The 21,676-nt window shown below is 40.1% G+C and overlaps 1 protein-coding gene across 4 annotated transcripts in view; it reads left to right on the top strand.

Moving 5' to 3' along the window:
- plxna4 (plexin A4) overlaps window positions 1-21,676 on the top strand; it is a 244,786-nt gene that overhangs the window by 140,822 nt on the left and 82,288 nt on the right. For all 4 annotated transcript variants that reach the window (XM_003445006.5, XM_019346942.2, XM_005451648.4 and 1 more), the window contains exon 5: window positions 6,714-6,814. In XM_003445006.5, coding sequence (XP_003445054.1) covers window positions 6,714-6,814 — 101 coding nt within the window. The remainder of the gene's footprint in view (window positions 1-6,713; window positions 6,815-21,676) is intronic.

The following is a 21,676-nucleotide window of genomic DNA, read 5'->3' as shown; positions in this document are numbered from 1 at the left end:
GCCATGTTCCTAAATTGCCCTCATGCTTGGGTATTTCTTTTCCCCACCTATACTAAAGCTTCTCATTCAGCATATAAACTGTTGCTGGAAAGTGCTGTGACTTCCACGCTCATTGTGCTAAATTATTTATATTCACCGTAGCAAATGTAGATCTGTAAGTGTGAATTATTGAAAATGTGTACCATAGTGGGTGAGATCGTTCAAAGTGAAATGGGTTTTTTTTTTGGTTTTTTTTACCCCCACCCCCAAGGGAAATCCGACAAGCCAATTTGTGGAAGTATTGCGCCTTTGCATCTCATCCAAGATGTTTAGTACAAGCGTCCTTTAATTTTTGTCAGCGGGAAACTTTCTACCACATCTCTTAGAGTTTGGCTTCTCTCACCTCTCTAGTGTGCAGATGGAAGTTATGAGGGTGTTTAGATGTGCATATTATGTTGTGTCCCAGTTTAGCTACAGGCACATTGTGGTCTAACAAGGCAAGTGAAGAGAGCTGATATGTCGCGATCACTGCTGCCTGACACGCTTCTGAAAAATGTCAATAAAGTGGGGCAGACAAGGTTGGAGTGAACTCTTCCCTGATACAAAGTCCCATTTTTAATGTTACCCCGTTCTTTTTTTCTCCCGCTGTCTCACTTGTTAACTTTTTCCCTGTTGCAGTATGTTTCTCAGTCCGTTTTCACAGTCTTGTGCAACTAATTTCTGCAAAAACATTATTAAATAAAAGAAGACAGAAATTTGATTTAAAAAAAAAAAAAAAAAAAAAAGTCATTCAAGTGAGTCACCATCATCTCCGAGCATCTTGGCTATTGGAAATAGTCCAAACAGTGCACTCCTTCTGCATGATACAGGCCTTATTTTAACCAAGGGCCCAATGACGCATTCTGTGCAGAATTAGACTCTGTGCGAGTATTTTTTTTTGTGTTTACTGACCGACATGTCTTAAGCATGGTTCTTGCAGTAACTATGTACAGTAATAGGACAACATTAGCATCCATCGTTTCTTCCCCTTATCCAATTTGGGCTTGTGGGGGTGTCGAAGCTGTCATAAGGCGAGAGGCAGGGTACACCCTGGACAGTTTGCCAATCTGGTGCATGGCTAATAGAGAGATAGACGAGCATTCATGCTCACTGTAAATTTAGAATTGCTAATTAACCTAACACGCATATCTTTGGCCTGTGGGAGGAAGCAGAATACCTGGAGAGAACCCAAGTAGACACAAGGAGAAAGGCCCCAGCCTCAATACGAACCCAGGACCTTCTTGGTGTGAGGCGACCGATATGATTTTGTTTTTTGTCGTTAAGCTTTGGTTCCAAATTTAAGTAAGCATAGGCATATAATCTAGAAGCCATTATTAATAAACTGTTTCAAGCTTGTTCACCTGCTTTTTTCCACTCTGTGAATGGAGGGCTCACTGTCTTTGGAGTGATAGGATAAATGAAAATGATTGATTGTAACAGAGTCATTTGTCTTAAACTGACAATCCTGACAGTGCAATAGATGGCTTTGTCATTTAACCTCTGGAACGTCAAATGAAAACAATATTGCACTTGCAGCCACTGGCCCGCTCTGTTAGCTGAGTTTGTGATATAATACCATTGTTTGGTGGCTGACGGATTGAGCGGGACGTCAGCTGTGACGAGGCAGTGGATCGTTGACGTGTCCCTCGCTTCATTTGACTTTAACGTCAATCCCGCCTCCATCCAGCTGGAGGTGTGATACAGAAAGACAAAAAAAGGAAATTACACTGAAGCAAATGAAGGAATAAGTGACAGCATCAACTTATATTCTGTGTTAGAAGAGAATAAACATTCAGGATTTATAAGGCGAAGTAAACAAGAAACAAAATGCTGCTTGACCACTTGGAATAAATGATCAATAGCTTTGCCCTAGGTGGGGTGGGTGTGGGTGTATTTGAGGGGCATTGAAAAAGCTTGAGTTGTAAAGGCTTTAAAACAATACAGATGGTGGCATGCACATTGGCACTGCTTTACTCGCCAACATGAGGACATGGCTTCTGCTGTAAGAAGCAATACATCGTTCTCAAACGCACAACAATGTGTTGGTTTGAAAGTAACCAAAAAGCACCACATTACTTACATTTAGCACATTATTTCTTGTTAATTTCTGCTTCCTAGCCAAAAGGACTGCCAACACTGTGCTGAACTAATGAACAAACTCACACCAGGGAAGGAGAAAAAGACGAAGCTAGCCCGGAGGAAGAAGAGAAAAGATAAGAGAAGTTCAGTGTGCCCTACAGGCTGTGAAGCAGGATTGGGCTATCACTTTAATTTCCCTCTCTCTGTTCATTTGGAGTGGTTTAGTTTAGCTGCAGGTGGAATCCCTGTTTAATTACAAGTGGAGCGGGCAGGAAAAGAGTGGGATAAAGAGAGGAATAGAGATTAGGCTGAAGAATTAGTTGATAATAAAAGTCTCTGCCGATTTAATAAATGATCACTTTTCCCATTGCAGGTTGACTTGGATGCCCCTGGCATTGTGTAAGAAGAAGGGGAGTCAGAGTAAAAGAGGGAGCAAAGAAAAACAAAGTCAGTCTTTCCTCAGTGGAATGATTAAGCTTTTAAAGTAAAAATTTGAAGATGCAAAGGCCCCCACCCTGACACCCCAATTCCCTTGATACCCATCTTACATATATAAACTGCATATATAATTTGATGCCATTGTGCCACCACAGTAAATGATCAAGTGCGTCTTCAGCTTCCTCCCCACACATTAGGGTATCAAGTACTTCTGTGATCTCTGCCTTTTTTTAAAAGCACGATTATATTCAGCAGCTTCCATCTCTCCCTATTGTGAAAGGAGGGAGAGTGCAGGGTGTAATGGCTGTCATTTACTCACCTGAAACACGGAGGGAATTATAAATGCCATGCACCCCATCCTTTGTATTTATCCCTGCCGATATGATAGCACGGTCATAGTGGAGAGACTGCGAGCCGTAATGGTCGTCTCACTGGCAAAGCCCACGAAGAAGATAGCATGAAATGAATGTGATATCGAGATGAGAGGGACAAGGGGTGCATTGGGTCGTTTAGCCACCAAATCCCTCAATTTTTTGATAAAAGAGGAGACAAAAGTATTGCCCGCTAAAGTGTGTGTGTGTGTGTGTGTGTCCGATAGAGGAGCGAGGCTCTGGAGAGATGATGAATGTATGATCTTACACACCTCAGAGCATCTGAGTGACAGAGACAGACAGATAGAAACAGAGGGAGAATGAATGATATCAGGATGTGTGCTCTGGAACAGAGGAGTCACATTGGCACCCAACGCCTTTGCCATGCTCTGAATGGTGGTGTGTGTTTGTCTTTGTTTGTGTGTATGTTTTATCTGTTGAATAAAACCATCTCCCCAGATGCAGGCATCTGAGGCGTTGATAGGCATCAGGAGGTTCATTCCATTATAATCGAAGTATAATTCCATGTGAGATTTTTTTTTTGTGTAGGTGTATAGTTGTGGGCGATGTGTGTATCAGCATATCTGCCACTGATGAAGTGTTAAATTATAAAGATATGGTGGCATCTTTTGCTACAGTTCTGTCTGGGTGCTTAGCTTCTATGGCAGATCACAAGGTGACAAACCACTTGATGGTGTGTCACGGCCACGTAGATGACATAAATACGCACATGCACCGGCAAAGAGAAATCGTGGTTTCATATACTCTTATGATAAGGCTTTTTGGAGCTGAAATCCCTCTATAGGCTATCACAATGGCCTTTCTCTTTAGTGACTAAGACCTTATTTTAGCTGGCAGTGGGGCGAGGCAGTGCTGGATTGCAGGAGGAGGTGCAGGCCCGGTGGAGAGTGACAGGAAAGCAGGAAATCTATCTTGCAAGATGCACCGTGCAATGACGATCAGTGTTGAGTTTGATCATGTGCACACACCATTTCTCCACTATCTCCCCGATTCCATCTCAAACTCATTCTCTTTATCTACCTAATGCAAATACGCCTCTACACAGTAGGGAGGGCAAAACATACTAGCTGTTTTTTTTCCCCCATAGCAGACACAAGCTTAGCACACAGAAGTGCTTTGTCTCTAATCTGTAATAGCAAGCTGGATTCCTCTTGACTTTGACAATGAAATACGCCCCCTCTGAATTTATTCAGCTGTGTGTGAATCTGTTTTAGAGCGCGTGCGCGTGTGTGTGTTTGCAAGTGAGTACGCTATTTATAGTACTTGCAAAGATGCATAAATGTTGCGAGAAAGAGAAGGAACAATGCACTAGTATGTTTTTTAGAGTATCTCCATCATGTGTCACTGTTTGACTCCAGTAGTACTGTATGTGGATCTCTGTGGTTCTTGTGCATCAGTGTGCATATGTTTTGAAATATGACTTCCACCATGAGCGTGAGCAAAACTGACTTGACTTGTGTGGGTTTTTTTTTTTATTATTATTATTATTTGAGAGAGGCTGTCAGGCAGAGATGTGCTGTGTGATAGTCCAACAGAGAGAACCGCCGTCAGTGGCAGGCTGTGCTTTAGAGATACTGCTAGGCACAGGCATTTCTGATCTCTTGTTACATTCTGTCATGCCCTACATTGCATGGTTTAATTATGGTCCTTTTCATACCCTCAAATATGGAATTTAGTCAGTAAAATGTGCTGCAACGACATGTATAATTACATCTCATATATCCAGAGGTACAGAGAGAGAGAGCAGTATGCAAAACAGTTTGATCCTCAGTTCATATTGTAGGTGGTTGATTTAAGACCTAAATTACATCAGTACTCACCATGACTGCATTAGTATTTGCGAACAGGGCATTAAATCCATGTTTTCTTTAGCAAGTTGCGCTTGAGCTGACCTCCTACTCAAACTTCTCTATCTATATTTTTGTAATTCTTTTTGCTATAAATGTAGTATCTCTCAGGTATCCAGGATAATGGGTTTTAGTATTCAGCAAAGGTATAATAAGTCTATTGAGTATTTTGATGTAAGACTTACTTTTGTCCTTTCCATGATAAATCTTCAATGAATCACTCAAAGAATCCTTAATAAATATGCACTGGAGAATTCTGTAATGGTAAAGGTGTCCTGCCCCTGCCCCTGAAGAGCCAATTAAAAGCTGAACAGGGAACCATATGAGTCAGTCGTGTTGCACCGACGCATGCACCCCATAGATTCTATTGTGTGATGGCAGCCATACCTGTACTTGTTAAAAATAGCAAACATGTAGGATAGAATACTTTTTTTTTTCTTGTCTAATCATATTCATAGCATGAATTAGCATGACATTTGTGGTTTAGCTTGAGGAGTCAGTTAATGAATATAACAGATATGACAGCATGCATTTTTATATCTCATTGGACATTGCATCTGTTTTAACTGTCTCCCTTTTCATTTAGATAGTACAATAATTGCTTGGAGGTGTTACCAAAGTGACTGCCAAATTTTGAGACTTTCTTGAAACTAGGTCCAGTGGTTTAAATCATACAGTGGATGTATACTATCACTGGGTGACACACAGTGATAGTATAGCCTTCTAGTTCCTTTATGTTAAGCTGGTTTTAAAATAAAAGAAACAAATTTTTAAAGTTTCATGAGAGAAAAAGTTGAAGAAACTCAACTTGGATGCTAAAAGCAAAAAAAATTCTTTGTACTTGTATTCTAACAATTTTTTTTCCACAATTTTTTACTAATTCCAGAAGTATGCAGGCACACGTGCACCGTTTTACCCACATCGGTCCAACACCGACGATGTTGTCTCTCTTTCTTGGCTGTCATCACAGAGCAGCCTGAGTGGCAGCGGTCATCTACCAATGACGGCTCATTTATCAAAAGTGCCAGCAACACCTATTATTGCACCACGCAGTTACCATGGAGACAAGAGGAGGGGGACAGCCTGAGATCTACCTCAGCTTTGCCCCTTGTGCTCGGTCACTCATGGCCCATGCCAATCAGTGCCAGTCAATGCCACTTTGAATTGGCAAGGCTATACATCATAATGGATGGACGGCTGTCCCAAGTGGCCAAGTTTCCCATATGGAACAAGGTTGATCGGAGCAACAGGGGAGCTGTAGGGAAATAACATTTTAATAGAAATCGGTCATGAAACTAAAATAATTTATAGTTAATGTGTGTATACAGTATAGTGGGTAAAACTAGTGTTTTAGATGGATTTGTTTTTTGGGCTGTTGCATAAATCAAAATAAAAGGAAGGCTTTGATTGAATCTTCCACATCTTCATGATGTAATTGTGTTTAATAGAGACAATTTGCAACTAACATAATTGTTTTAATGATCATTTTGTGTTGATCTGAGTCATCCCAGGTGGAAACAATAACTCGGTAACAATATATATTGTGTATTATATATTATGTTTTCAGTAAAAGGCGTTACTATCACCGTCACCTCTACACCTACACATTCCTTGACCATACAGCAGACAGATACTGCTGATTGCAACAGCAGTATCTCTGATCTGAAGAAGCTATCTATGACACCATTATCCAAAGATTCCTGCTCACTGCACTTTTTTATTTGAGGTCTTGAAAATGTATCATTATGTCTTTCTGCCAAAACCTGAACACAGTGTTTCTGTTTTGTTTCGGAATATTATATATCACTTTCACTAGTTTCAGGCCCTCTCTGTGTCTTGTGGTAATGTTCTCCTTTTGGTATTTCTGCTCATACTCACATTATTCATGCAGCCACACAGCTTTCTGCTGTATGTTAATGATATTTGTATCCCATTGCAGCTGTCGAGGATCCCAGTGGAGGCGTGTGGTCAGTACACAACCTGCAGCGAATGTCTTGGATCCGGAGATCCCCACTGTGGCTGGTGTGTTCTGCACAACATGTAAGTCCTGTTAGAACTCTCAGACCTAAACACACACGCATTTCTCTCTTTCCTGCTTACCCCTGATGCATGCAAATACTGTATTTGCTCAGTTGCTTCTCTTTCATTTGTTATGCCTCCAACATACCAGACATTTTGAGGGTATTTGGGTTGTGTTTGGGTTGTTAGACTCCCCTACCTCTATGTGGCGCCTGGGTCCATGCCCAGCATTCCATCCTTTGCAGTCTTTTAGCTTTCAGGGACACCTGAAGCCAGCACAGGCCAAGTCTCAGATTGCTTTCCTGGGGAATCAGCCTTTTGCCAACAACCCCCCACCCCGCCCTTTAGATCCATTACCAAACCTAACCACTGGCATTGTTTACTACCCCTGAAACTAGAACCTGGTGAGAGCACAGATACTGGTGGGCACTGCCAGTGGGCACCAAGCCCGGTTGACGCTAGGCAAGTGATAGCTTCTTTTATTGTAGAAAACTGTTGAATGACATCTCCAAGATTAGTTCATTAAAAACAAATGATTTACTTTTTCTTGCACCCTGTTCCCCTTCCTCTTCTCTTTTCTTATTGCTTCTGCTTTTAAGACCGTCTCCCTCATTGTTTCCTTGAAATGCACAAGCATGCACACATAGATAAGCACAAATTCGCAAACACCCCAGCTGCTGTCAAGCCCTTGTCCCTCAAGATGGGAGGGAGATAGTGCTTGCTGTGGGCAGGGAGATTTCCCACTCCACTGTAAATTGAAAATTGGTTTCTTGTGTTGGTTCTAGCCCTGGGGTAGAGTGTGTGTAAATGTGTGCGTAGGTGTGTGTATCAGTGAGACTGAGTACATTTAGCACCTTCATCCCTGCTGGCACTGAGAGGACACAGTGAGGGCAGAGAAGCAGGGTGAGTGTGAGAGGAACATACTGAAAGCTGCAGAGAAGTGAAGATGGACAGATGAAGAGAATAACAGATGAATGGCAAGGTCATAAAGAGAGAGCTAAGGGAACAGAATAGTAAAGAATAGATACTGGCAAATTCTAAGAAACACTCAAGGTATCAAGGATATCATGACATATTCAACGATCAGGGAGTGAGCGTGTCTGAAAAGAGTATCTGTTTGTGCAAGAGAACAAAAGAAATAAAAATAGAGGATGCACATAGGATGCAGCCTGTGAACACTCATTTGAGCACCACAAATTAGAAGTTATAAGCAAGGTCACACACATAGTAATTCCAACCAAACAAAATGGTAATATGTACATTTTAAGTATGGATTTATGTGTGCTTACAAACCCATTAAGACTCTTTGTATCCTAACAGTCAGAGCAAATGGGTGGTTACAGATTGGTCTGTCACACTTAGCCCTTTCAGCTCACCTCTGTCTTAACACACACATATAAGCCATGAATGCTCACACACAAGCCCTTGTTGCTTGAGAGTTAGTGTCAAGTCACCGAAAACAAGAATAGAACCCAAAGAGAGCGAGAAAATAACCAAAGTGCCTCTCGAGTCGATCTCAGGTGTCTAGACGTTTGACCATCACAAGGGCAGGAAAAAGAGATTACAGGTGTGCTGCGTGCATGTGAGTTTGTGTTTCGTGTGTGAGCCTGTGCGCACCCATCAGCACTCACACATTCTGTCATTTAGAGAGAGAGTTTCACCCCGGTAGCACACAGGAACAAAATGTAAAATGCACAGTCCATTGGGACTGATCGACCACAGGTTCACCTTTCTCAAAGTCCATCCTCCTTACTGCTTTCAAACCCCCAGCAGTTGAATTCTTAACTTGGGTCTGGTGTAATTGAAACCCCCCCCCGAGTTCCACCTCGACCACAAGGTAGACAGGACTTTATACTCCTGCCACAACCACTGCTGTTGTTTTATTAGCCTGTTAATTTATTTATTGTATAGGTCCCTAATTTACCAAATTTAGGCTTCATCACCTAGGATAACTTCATCTTCTTTACATTATTGCTGTGTTTTTTTTCCTAACCATTGAATTTTTTCTTGATTATGTTTGAGAAAATTGCAAAACAAAGTTTAATAACAGACTTGTAAACTTCATGTTAAAACAATGGAGGATGGATGTAGCTGTTGGGTATATTTACTAATATACCACAGACAACTAATTACTGACTGCTGTGCATGGATTGTGCCGTCACTCATGCAAATATACGTGTGTAGATACGAATGCATTACACACCATAATATACTCTGTAGTCCACATAAACATGTTACTTTTAATGGTCTCTAGAGGATAATTGGAAAATAATTATGTGTCTGGAAACATAAAAATCCACTGAGATGACATGGGCTTGAAAATTATGCTTTGAAGGTCCCGAAGCATGTATCCAGTCTATTAATATTTGTGTATGTATCTTTCCACTCCTTCCTACCCACTTTATTTAATGTGAGGTCAGTAGTAGTGCAAAGCCATTAACAGGCCTGATTCACAGCCTGATAGACAACATCCCAGCAGACCTCCAAAAAGAAAAAGTGTTTACACAGACACATGGCCAATCTTCACATTTAGCAGTAGTTCTCAATAAAATTTAATACTTTCTCTAGAATATTTTTAAAATGTCCTTTTTCCAGTTTTCTATACTTTTAATAGTCGTTTTGTATGGCCACTTTTCAATTATCCAAAACAAAATAGGAAGCTTTACAAGTTAAATAGGCTGAAGGATAAAGAAAGTGGGAGAACTAGGGTTTATTTTGCAAGGTAGCATGACTGTTAGCCTGTCCTTGTTGTGTAGCTCTCTCATACACAAAAATGCACACATGGCTGACCCAAAGCACTTTTTTTTCAGGCATCTCAGCAATGAAAGCTGAACTGTTTGATATTCAGAAGACAGAAATGTTTAACGTTTTTCCTTCTGTCTTTACTCACCTCCGCTTTGTCTTGGCTGAACTATATTTCTGTTGTAACACAAAAAAGGAACAATTATTGATGGATAGCTGCATGCAAGAGTCGATCGGTGGATTCTGAACATAAAGTACTGTTGCTCAAAGGAGTAGTTTAGTCAAAGAGGACTGATACGTTATTTACTAACTATACAACAGCTCAAAACTGAACAGTAAAGTTTGCACATTTTCACATTTCTAATTATGAAAGCCGTTAAATAAAACCAAAACAAGCCTGTATTGCTTGCAACCTTCGCCTATCTGCTTGTATGCGGCATTTTTGCTAAAGTAATGATTTAACGACAAACATAAAATCCTCCATTTCCCTCTGTGACTGGTCACAAGTCCTGCTCAATCATAGAAGTGATTAACCTAGCATTATGATATGAAGTGAAAACCTGTAAGCTCCGTAAGCGAATGACAACAGTTTAATGATGTAAAGCCTCAGGAAAAGTCTGCAGGGAAAAATAGATAAATATAGGAATATAGAGCTTGTGTGTTTGTCTGCCTTCACACTCAATGCAGTGCTATCCTGTGAAATGCTGTTTCCTGGTCTGGCCAAGCCTGAAGATATTTTTACAAAGGATAAAAGCAGGCACTCTGCCTAGTACACTGACAACAGACCAGAGACTTGAACACACATAGCAAAGGCCTAATAACATATAGCAAACATATAGCAAAAGGGCCGAACCAGGAAGAGCTCAGACTCATACACGGTCTCCCACCCACACTCACTTTGTGCTGGAAAGAGGGGTGTTGAGTGGAAGGATAGCAAGCGGTTCCTCTTCAAAAGTGTTCTTCCAGATAGTTTGTTTTTCCAATCAACCTTGAAATCACCTCACTGGTCCGAGAAAAAACAGAATTGCAAGCTCTCTTGCTCTCTCTCACTCCCTCACACACACACTCACACTCTCTCTCTCTCGCTCTCTCTCTCTCACACACACACACACACACATATACACACTCCTTCTCTATCAGCATTGCCTTTATTTACTCTATAGATCGGTGAGAGGAGCTGTTAGAGAGAACACCAGGGGAAGAGGAGAAAGGCAATCAATATTACAGGAGAGGAAATCAACAGGAGTGGATGGTGCACCTGCTTGTGTGTGTGTGTGTGTGTCTGCTTCTCTGATAGCAGTCATGTCCTTGACATACACTGACCATTTGTTTAGAAAGACAAATATCTTCAATAATTACTCACGTTTGACTTTGAATGCGCACGGCTGCGTGAAGACATATGCTTCCATTTATCCTATTAGTTGCAAAATCCCTTAAACCCCACTATATATGTTTAGATCCATCAAAATTTACATCAGACACCCCCTCCCTCGCCCCTCCCCGCGGGGAGGACTCACTAAACCTTGAGCCTCACCTGTCAACTAAACAGACTTGGCCGTCTCATGCCATCTTCTGCTAAGATGCACAACGTATGCTAATGCCTGTCAAACTCAGCAGGTGAAAGGAAAGTTTTGACTCGAAGCAGCTCCTCCTTTTCATCATTTTCTTTTTTTCCCCCTACTCTTTTACCATTGACATTGAATACCTCACACTGTCAATCAGAGGAAAGCCTCTTACAGAAGAGTGAGCATATTATAGGCTTCCCGTATCCATATGGGTAGAAGCAACCATAAATCCATTCCTACATGTATGCATTACATTATTTATTCTACGCTGCAGAGTGAAAACATTTCACTTTCAAAACAAGTCACTTTTAAAAAGATTTTTCTTTAAATGTCAGAATTTGACAAATTAGCCAATACTTGTTATATTCAACCATGTTTATACTGTTTATTGGTACATGCTAGTCTGATAGGGCTTATTAAGTTTTCTGTTACTTCCATCCACACTTCAACCCTTCCAAGTAAAGCAGAAGCACTTCTGCAGGGAGCCAATATAACAAAATGTTACAGCCACGTTGTGGTTATGTTACCCCCTGTAATGCCAGTCTGTCAGCTGTCAGTTTTGTAAGTGGTTAACTACGCTGTCAACACGCCTATCGTGCATGACAGCCAGACAGATTGGAAACCATATTTGGAGAAGTACCATTGTCAAAATGAATGTCATCATATTTGGCATGGATGTTGAGAATATCACACATTCCTCTGTGATATCAGTGTCAATTCGAAACAAGTCGTGCTAATGTTGAGATATCTTCACATTAATAATTGGTTTGACATATCTCAATCTCTGCTTTTGGCTGTGATATTGGTAATATTCCCAGAGCACTGAAATCACTCTCTCCTTGTCACTTTTCTCACTTTTTCATTTTCTTATTCTCCTCCTACTCTTACCTCTTTCCACTATCACCATTCAAATCACACTCCATCTCCAGCAGAGTTATCATACACTATATTCTTCCTGGGCACGTTCGTATGTGCTACCTTTACTTCCACTAGTCCACTTCCACTGTGTATTTTTTATTTATTTGTCATAATTTTAAATGTGTTTTACTCTATTTTACATTTTTATTTTTGCATATTTTTGCCCATTTGATCTGTGTCAGGTGTGAGTGCACTACACACTACTATGCAAAAATCTTGAACCACCCTTCACTTCTTTATATTTTGTTTCAATGGAGCAAGACTTTCTTGTCAGTTTTAAAGTGGCGTTGTTCTTCAGGCTTTCTCAAAGTCTTTTGAAGTTGGTCTCCGGCTGCTTTTTCCACCCATTTTCAATCCAGCCCTTGTGCCTGACTATTTGAAGGGGATTTTGGTTTTGGTTTTTTGTTAAGCCACTTAACACTCACCTATGAATCATTCAAGCATAAAAACGTTGCTTAAATCAAGAGATGAATCATTGTTGTGTCCACACATAACAGACAACTTTCGAGAAAAAAAAAAGCTATTTTGACACATTGTTAATACCAGCCTGTCACAAAATCATAATTTGTTCTCAGTTGCTATGTATATATATTAGATATCTTTAAGAAAGCTTTTTTCCTTCTATGCACCAGTCTTTCTGAATTAGTTGTTTGATACTAATTTAGTTATTAAATGATAAGCGTTTTTAAACAAAAACTAGAAGTGCCAGGTCTAAAAAACTATCTACAGCAGATGACTCGTATTTTAAAGTAATTTCCTTAAGAAATGAGGAAAAAAATGCAACAAAGACCTGACACAGGTCCTAGGAGATGCAACTCCTTTCAACTGACCCATCTACTTTTCACTGAAGCCTCATTGAAAATGGTCTCAGTGGACGTGTGGCTGTCAAGAAGCCAATTATAAAGAAGGGTAACCGGGAGAACACGATGAGGTATGTCAAATTAAATAAGAATTGGATGAAAAATCAGTGACAACAAATTGGAAATTTTTAGTTCAACCCATCGTCAATATGTACGCAGGTCAAGAGAGAGGTACAGTGAGTTTCTACAGCCATCTGTGGAGGCTAAAGGCTGTCATGGTTTGGGAGCTGCATTTGAACCAGTGGTCCTGGAGGTCTTGTCAAAACTGATGGAATTATTAACGCAAAAAAGTAACTTCAGATTTTGCTCTGCCATATAACACCATCTAGAAAGTATCTGATTGGCAATGGCATCATTTTTCAGTATGACAATGGACAGAGCCCAGACCACAAAATTATTGAAGCAGTGTGGGATCATCTTGACAGAGAACAGAATAAAAGGCAGCTAACATCTAAAAAAGAGGTTGAATGTCCTTCGAGAATCTTGGAGAACTATTTCTGAAGATTACTTGCTTGTCTAAGAGAGTTCAGGCTGTATTGAGAAAGTCGTCATACCAAATATTGTTAACTTTTATATTTATATATTTGAAACACTAGTTTCTAGTTTACAAATATTTTTAAATAAATCACTGCATCTATTTCTAATTTTCTGAGCAAAACATAAAGAAATGAGAGATGGCTTGGGATTTTTGCACACTAATGGGAATGGGAGAAGTAATGTCATGCTTCTGGCAATAGCCAGATGCCATCTTCTAGCTTATCAGATAAGGTCTGTCAGTACAACCAGTAGCCTACATCTCTACAGGTAAACTGTGATTATACTGGGGCACCCTAATGAATCAGTGGACCCAGATGACACTGCTACTTAAAATGTCAGTTTGCTTGAAACTTGTAAAGTTTTACACGCCCACAACTTATGTCTTTAGAGTACTACTATGTTTCATAGTAAATGACGGATAACATAAATCTAAATGCTTCTATGCAGTTGTATGCCAGTGTCACACAATCACATCTCCATAAACAGTTGTCTAACATATGTACAAGCTTATTAGGCTGATACAAAAAGTTCAGGAAGTCATAAGTAAACACAAAATGGCTGATAAAACTTGCAAGTCATGCTGCAAGCTCCTTGCCCCTTCAATCCTTTGTATTCCCAAGACATCTTTGGTGCTGTCAAACGAATAACCTTTTCGGAGGGAAAAGCTAATTGGCAGATCCGTTGAACGTTTTTTTTTCTCTCTCTCTTTCTCCCCTCTCTCACCCAGACATTAATTCTACACCACCACTACCTGTCGCTGTGTTCACAGCCATCCATTACCTCAGTATGCTCATTACCGTGGTATGCCGCATTAATGCTAATTAAACTGCAGCGCCACAATTAGCATGCCGCCATAGACTCATTGTGTTTGGTTGCAACGACCACTAACCTGCCCCTGGAGGACAGCTCTAAGTGCTTTGAAATATATTGTTAGCAGGGACAGTGACTGTCAACACAAAAAGAAAGTTTTTGCAATATTAAAAGGCATCAAGTTTAGCAGTTGGCTTAACACCTTTAAGCACCTTTAGTTGCAGTGTTCCCAAGATCAAGTAGGCTGAAATTCTATTAATTCCAATACATCCCTTTATTCTTTTTTCCACAACAGCAGTGATGTTATGCAGTCTAGTCTTTTAGGGTTGCAATCACAAAGCAAGTCTCAATGTAATATAATGTGTCCCATGATAATGATGGCACCATGATACAAATATTCAGGAATACTCAATTTATTCCAAATCAATTATCCAATATGTCTCCTGGTATCTGTGTAATTGGAGACGGAAAGGCATCCAAGAAAAGATGACAGTCAAGAATTATTTGATTATAGCACTGTGGTGTCTGTGACTGTGCGTTAACACTATTATGTAATTCATATAATGTCTCACATCTAATGATTTGCGTTCCCCCCGCTGTCTAGAAATTATTGGATGAAAGCGTGTAGAATGCCTGCATGTTTTAAGAAAAGTATTCAATATTTGGCACCAGTGTATCCCAAGAGGAAGTGGCACAATATATCAGGTGCATAAAGTTGTGCTGTTCTCCCTGTGCCTGCACTTCTGCTTTTTTAGAAGTCCCGTTTCGGTCATCTCAGAGTTCACAGAACTTTTTGATTATGCCTATGAGGTGTATATATTTTGTGAATGTGCTTGTAAATATATTTTGTACAGCTAGAAGCTAACTGAGAGAAAATGGAGTCTTTATAAAATTCATCTTCCGAAAAGTTAGACTGTATGATCATATCCAGTCCTTGATAGGACTCCAGTGAAGGTAAATGGCTGGAAAGTCTTATTCTTGTATCATATAGATGTATAGATACGAGCTATTTGAAATTTGTTTCAATCACTTCTTAATGCACTGCTAAGATCAATGTTTAAGAAGTTGTACTCAGTTTGTTAAAGTCCTAAAGATGACTTGACCAACTCTGAGTCAAATGTATGCAGTTGTTTCTTTGATCTTGAGATTCTTGGATCTGTGGCATTGCTCTGACGTCTGTGCCCAGGGGAGGATGGCCACCCCCTGTGTATGGGCGACTGATTTCACCCCTCACCCTCACCTCTTAGTGGGTTCGAAGGGAAGTTGAGGGAAGGGAACAAGGCCAAGAAGTGACAGGGGCATCAGGACGGAACGGAATTCTGCACATCCCAGTTCCCTCTCAACTGTCACCATCATTGTGTGAAGACATACACACACACTCACACAAACACACAAACCAATCTACCTAACCCCAACACACATCTGCAAGCAAGCACACCCACTTTTAAGTCAGGACCATTGCTCACTGTCACCTTTTGTCACTCCGCCACACACAGGGAAGCACAGACACTGGGAAATGGACATAAACACACCCTCATAGTGGTGAAGGTGTCTTGCTTTTGTCTGGCAGAGCATGAACCAGACACAGTAACTGACATGAGACAGAGACGATTGAATGAGAGACATGGCAAGAGTCAAAGGAAGTAAAGATATATGGTGATGTATTCCAAGTGATGAGGTAAACTGAGGAAGGGAGAAAGAGGTTGATTATAAACTCAGAGCAAAAATGAGGAGGGATTAGAAATCTTCTGGTTAAGTAAATTAAACTCTGTAAGCAGGTAATCTTGATGAGGATGTGAGGGTAAACACACACTCACAAGCACACACACACACACACACACACACACACACACACACACACACACCATATGAGAGATCACCTCTGGGAAGTCGTACTCAGGTAAATCACTTCACATGTCCCGTCACATAGCTGTTTCTATGGCAACAAGAGCTAAGTCACAACATAATAACCTTGTTATATAATCTAACAGTAATCCCTACTGATGTTTCAGCATTAATGTCACCAGTATGTTCATTTGCTCTTCTAAATCATACATTGAAAGGCTGAATCGCTTGATCTATATTTAGTCTTATATATTATGTGTAATTAGCTGATTTTAGATGACTATATGCAAAAAAATGGTGTATTTGCTATCCAAATTTGGGATTGTGGGGTATGATTTTTTTTAAACTCAGTAGTTGAGTCATATTTTGTGCTCTTTTGTTCATGCATACCTCAGATGATGAGCGTGCTCCTCACAGTGAACAAAGCCAGCTATTAATATGCTGCATGGACTAGCTCCTTGTTAGTTCAAATTGAGACTAGGCAAAAAGGAAATGTTCACAGTAAAGTATGAGATTGTGTTGAGAATGTGTAATAGGCAAGACCATTTCGAAACAGCTTTGTGACCGTGAATAAACACACCTTAACACCACAGGCTGTATATCGACTGCCTGAATCAATAGTATCATATGCCCCTATCTATAGTTGCACACATGAAGGAAAATAATACAATGTACTGTAGATAAAGATGAAAGCTGAGTACACTGTTGAAACTCCATTGAAAAGAACCATGCTGTCACCCTTAAAGGCAAGTATGAAAACATCAACATGGAACCTAAAACATGAAATACTCTGGAAATACTGTAGATGCACAACAATAGTAAACTAATGTTTTTCTTTGTCTGGGCTTCTATTTTATGAATGCCAGGTCAAACTGTGTTGATGTAGTAACAGGACAGTGATATATGAGCCATTTCAAAACTGTTCCAGTATTGGCTTTTAAATCCATCGCGTACTTTATTCCATCTAAAGTATCGTATTTGTTTTGCTCACTATGGGTGCTTAAAGATGATAATCGTAAGACTTCCTGTGATAATTAAACTAAAAAAAATGTAGGTTTAAAAAAGTATAATATCACTAATTACTTGGTTTCTGCCTTTCTCACACGCACTCAACTAACCAGCATACCTGGTATGGTCTAATGGCATTATCTGGGCCAGGAGTCACATCAAACACGATTAAAACGACAGCCTAATAAACCTGTCACATCATGTCACCACCGCCTGCTTCTACCAGGGGACTGTTTGTTTGTTAGTGTGTGGAAGTGAGAGAGTAAGACGTTGGTGCCGTGTCTTTTGACTACTGCTAAATTTGCATAGCACTAAAAGTCATGGCAGAGAAACAGCTGCTCATTGATGCCCGGAGGCCAGGGCTGATGCTGCCAAATCTAATCGCCGCCTAGTGCTAGCATCTTTTTTGGGTTTTTTGTGTTGTAAGATTTATAGTTTGTTGGAGGAGTTTGAGCTAATGACACTCATTTAGAATATTGGTGACGTCAGCCTCTCCTTTCTTCACTTTTTTGTTTTCCGGTCGTCCATCACTAATTACATTTGACCCTATTATAGAATTAAATATTGCAGTGACTTTATATCCAAATTGTGAGCTTTGTGAGCACTTTGGTATCACGATGTTTAGCAAAAATATTCTTTGGTGGTCACATATTAAAGCATTTCAAACTGTTTACATATTTACGGTATGCAAATGCTTGCTAGTAATTCCAATTTATATATACTTTAATCGGTTCTTTTAAAAGAAGTCTCATACAGCTTTAAACCTGTGCAAAGGCGCAGTCTTACTGTATAATTTTCTACTCAGTTGGTGTTCTTGCACCAGTGGTATGCAAAGGGGATAGCTCAGAGATTTCTAGACCTGGGGCAGGGATTCTGCAATTTCTGTGTCTTCAAGTATGGCCTTATAAAAGACAGATTGTGTGTGTGTGTCTGTGTGTGCGCGTGTGTGCATGCACGTGTGTGTTCACACAAACCGGAGTAACAGGGTCATGGCCAGTGGGCCAGGTAATAACTCTCCCGCCAGCCCCTTCATGCGGATTTCTGCTCTGTGGACCACCACTCTTAATGATAGCAGGAGGAGGTACACTTACTCTTGCGTGTGTTCGTGTGTGTTCAGCTGCGTTCGTGTGTTTGGTCACATGTGCAAGCGTGAGATGTAGCCACCTTAAATGTTGAAGTGTTATTTGACTGAATCACTGTGACATAGCCCTTGCTCTATGGTAGTGTTACGGGTCCGAAATTGAGGACGAGAGTAAAACAATGATAGTCCAGAAAAGGCCGTTCAAACAATTGATTTTAATGAATACACGCAGCGTGGAGAGGTGCAAATTGCAAAACAGTTGTACATCTCTACCCAAAATACACTCTAGATTACTTTTATAACATCAGGGTATTGTAACGCCCCTTCTTGCGTTTACAAGCACATAATTTGCATCTTAAGAACATTATTTGCCTCTTCTACAGACAGTGATCTATTCTAAGAGATAAATGCAGACACAGAAGTTCCCCTTTCTGGCCTCCATCCAAATATGGTGGTGAGGTCCCCATGGACTTGTCCTCCTCTCTGCGTCACCTGTTGCTAGGCAGACTCAAATGCAACAAGAAGCTGAATACATTCAGGCCTTCACTCAGCCACTATTTTACTGTAACAAAATACTCAGCATATAAGCTTTTAAGATTATAGATTTAACTCAACGATTTAAGTGGTTCTAACTGCACCTATAATAAACATGTTAATATTTGATTATGATAACCCCTGTAATACAAATTATAACATAATGCCAGCAACTTCAATAAATGCTTTGATGAAATGATAATTAATACAATGTTAAGGATGGTGGTTATATACAGTTCAGCAGTAAACTAATTTCTTTAAATATTACAATCCCCTCTCTTGACCTCTTGCCCACAAGAGGTCACTATACTATGTCTCGTGTCACCGCTCGACCCACTCTGTCACCTCTACATCCATTAATGGCACCATGGGCGCCAAAACCACCATTCCCAGGTCCACTACCTTCGCTCTGACCCTCTCTTGCCGTCCCCTGACTCAGCAAACCAGACAATAACCTCACGTCATCTAGGTGGTCCAATAATAAAAACGCCAGCTCCCACTTGAAAACACTTCATGCTTAAGTGGTCTCTGCTCCTTTCCTGGGTCCCTCTCTAGTGGAAATCTAGTGGAATGGACCCTCGTCATCAATCACTAAGTAAACTAAATTGGCGCAGGTCTCAAATAAGAAGCAGAAGACACTTGGGCCCTCGCTCAGGCCTGCTACTAGATTTATGTGTATTGTAAGCATGCATGCAATTAACCTGCTATGTTCTCATCTTCCCTCAACATGTATCACGTGGACACTCTCACCAGTGAAGCTTAAAACCCTCTTGGATAGAACATCAACTCCAAACAAGCACAGATATGCAATGTGTATAAAATCAACTAAACCTGTGAATAGAATGAATGTGATGACAAACATATTCAATGCAATATGAACCCTGTAAACAATATTACTGATAAAAATAAATCAAACAAATAACTTAAGCTGTGTGACGGCACCTTGCGTTTACACCAGGCTGTGAGCTGCCCTAAATCTACTTGCTACATCTAGTTTAATTTTTTTCAATCCTAGTTCAAACTATTCCTGACTTCCCTCGGTACACACTGTAAAGTGTAAAAGATACAATTAGCTTTCTCCTGGTAAAAGGTCCTACATTATTTTCTCAACCTTTGGAAACCTCCTCTATCGAGTTAACCCATTTCATTTGTCAAACTTAGGCCTGATTTCTTCGCCCCCTTTAACGGGTAGCGCATATCCGGTCTGAACACTGTGTTTGGGCAATTTACGAATTGTCACAGGATTTCTATGTTATGTAAATTTCCTCTCATCCCTTTTATGCTTCCATTATAACCTGTGTCTAACAAGCTTTTGACCTTCTTTGTAACATAAACAACTAGGTGTATTTGTGCTCTGTTTTTCTCCTTTCTCTGGTTGGTTCCGTTCGATCTGGGGCTTCCAGGATTCTCGCTGTGGTCCTGAAATCTTCTCCTGTAAAAGATAGAAAACAAAAAGCCTCTCTCTGCTACACCTCACTAATCTATTGTGTTCATCCAATGTTCCTTTAATTATTCAAACTTGGTTCACAATATCATGTTCTGGGCTTTATCCTTTTTATTAACTTTATTTAATCTCAATACTCTTTATGTGTGTGAGCAACGCTTTCAGTTTTATTAAACACACCCCGGGTAAAATATACACCATCCCCATGTCAGCCTACCTCTCCTCTAGAAAGCACGCTTCAAAATTTCTATCAGGATTTACACCTCTTTTTGCTTCAAGCATATACCTGACATGCAAAAGTTACTGTTAATGCCAGTTACACAAGTTTCCATTATTTACAACATTTTGTTTCACCCGTCTCAGCCTCACGTTTCCTGTTCACTTATTACATACTTATCTTTAACACCGTCTGCCTCACTAGTTGCTAAGCAGAAACAAAGCACCATGTGTTCCACCCTTGCCCTATAAAATAAATCTATGTCATGTTTGTGTCTGTAAGCATGTTTTGCATTCATTCATTACACTCCACGCCATCCCTGCAAGTTAAGAGCCATACAGTTAAAAGCTACAGGCCTTTGGCCTCGCCTATTTTAAATCAAGCAGGGGAGTTTCATTTTACTTTAAAAATAACTCTATTTAAAAATAACGATTTCTGCCTCAATTTTACCATATCTAAATTATCAAAAACCCCAAAAGTCATAAAATGATCCTAGAACCCATCTCAAATTACCTCTTAAATTCCCCCTTTATATTTGGACACACCAGATGTGTCCAAATAAATAAAAACTCAAAAAACTCAAAAAACTCAAAATGCATCACCCGGGCTTAAGAAATTAAAGGAAAAAGGTTAGTCATATCATCTCTCAGAACAGCTCAGCAATCCTCCTCTCCGGTGGATCTGCTCCAGCCCTGAAAACCTGTGCTTAAGGACTAAAATCAATTTAATCATCATGTCAAATCTTCTCAAAGTCCTTGCTCCATGCAAAAGTCTGGATCCTTAGAATTTCCTGGAAACAAAACCTATACTTTACATTTCATACTCAACTCTCCCCATTTCTGATCCAATCTGTGTTACAACAAAGAAAACTTAAAACAGAACAGTTATCAATCATGTGTTTCTTCAGTTAATGGTAACATCAGTTATATCAAACAATGTTTTCCCTTTTAGCATTTAGCATTTTATAATGTAATAACATAATCCAACCCCAGTAAATAAAACAAAAATTCCCTCCAAGCAAACATCAGCATCCCCAGAATTAAGTCTTCCACTTGTCCTGTTTGTCAACATTTTATTCATCCCCACCTTGGTCCAGTCACACACTCACTCACATGCATTCACACATGATATTTTTTGCTGATCTGCAGCCTTCCGCGCACGTCATCAGATGCTCCACATCAGCAAAATGAGCTCAGTCATTTGTTTTATCTCGTTTTCCTTTTTAGGAAAATAGTTCTCTATACTTTTGACTGGATTGACTCGCTGCAATCCTTACTTGGTAATTTGTCCGCGCCGTCAGTTCACTCTCTTCCAGGCCTGCT

This window comes from Oreochromis niloticus, linkage group LG17, assembly GCF_001858045.2.
Source record: "Oreochromis niloticus isolate F11D_XX linkage group LG17, O_niloticus_UMD_NMBU, whole genome shotgun sequence".
NCBI classification, from domain to species: Eukaryota; Metazoa; Chordata; class Actinopteri; order Cichliformes; family Cichlidae; genus Oreochromis; species Oreochromis niloticus.
Note: the sequence above shows the minus strand (reverse complement) of the source record. Positions and strands in the feature narration are given on the sequence as shown.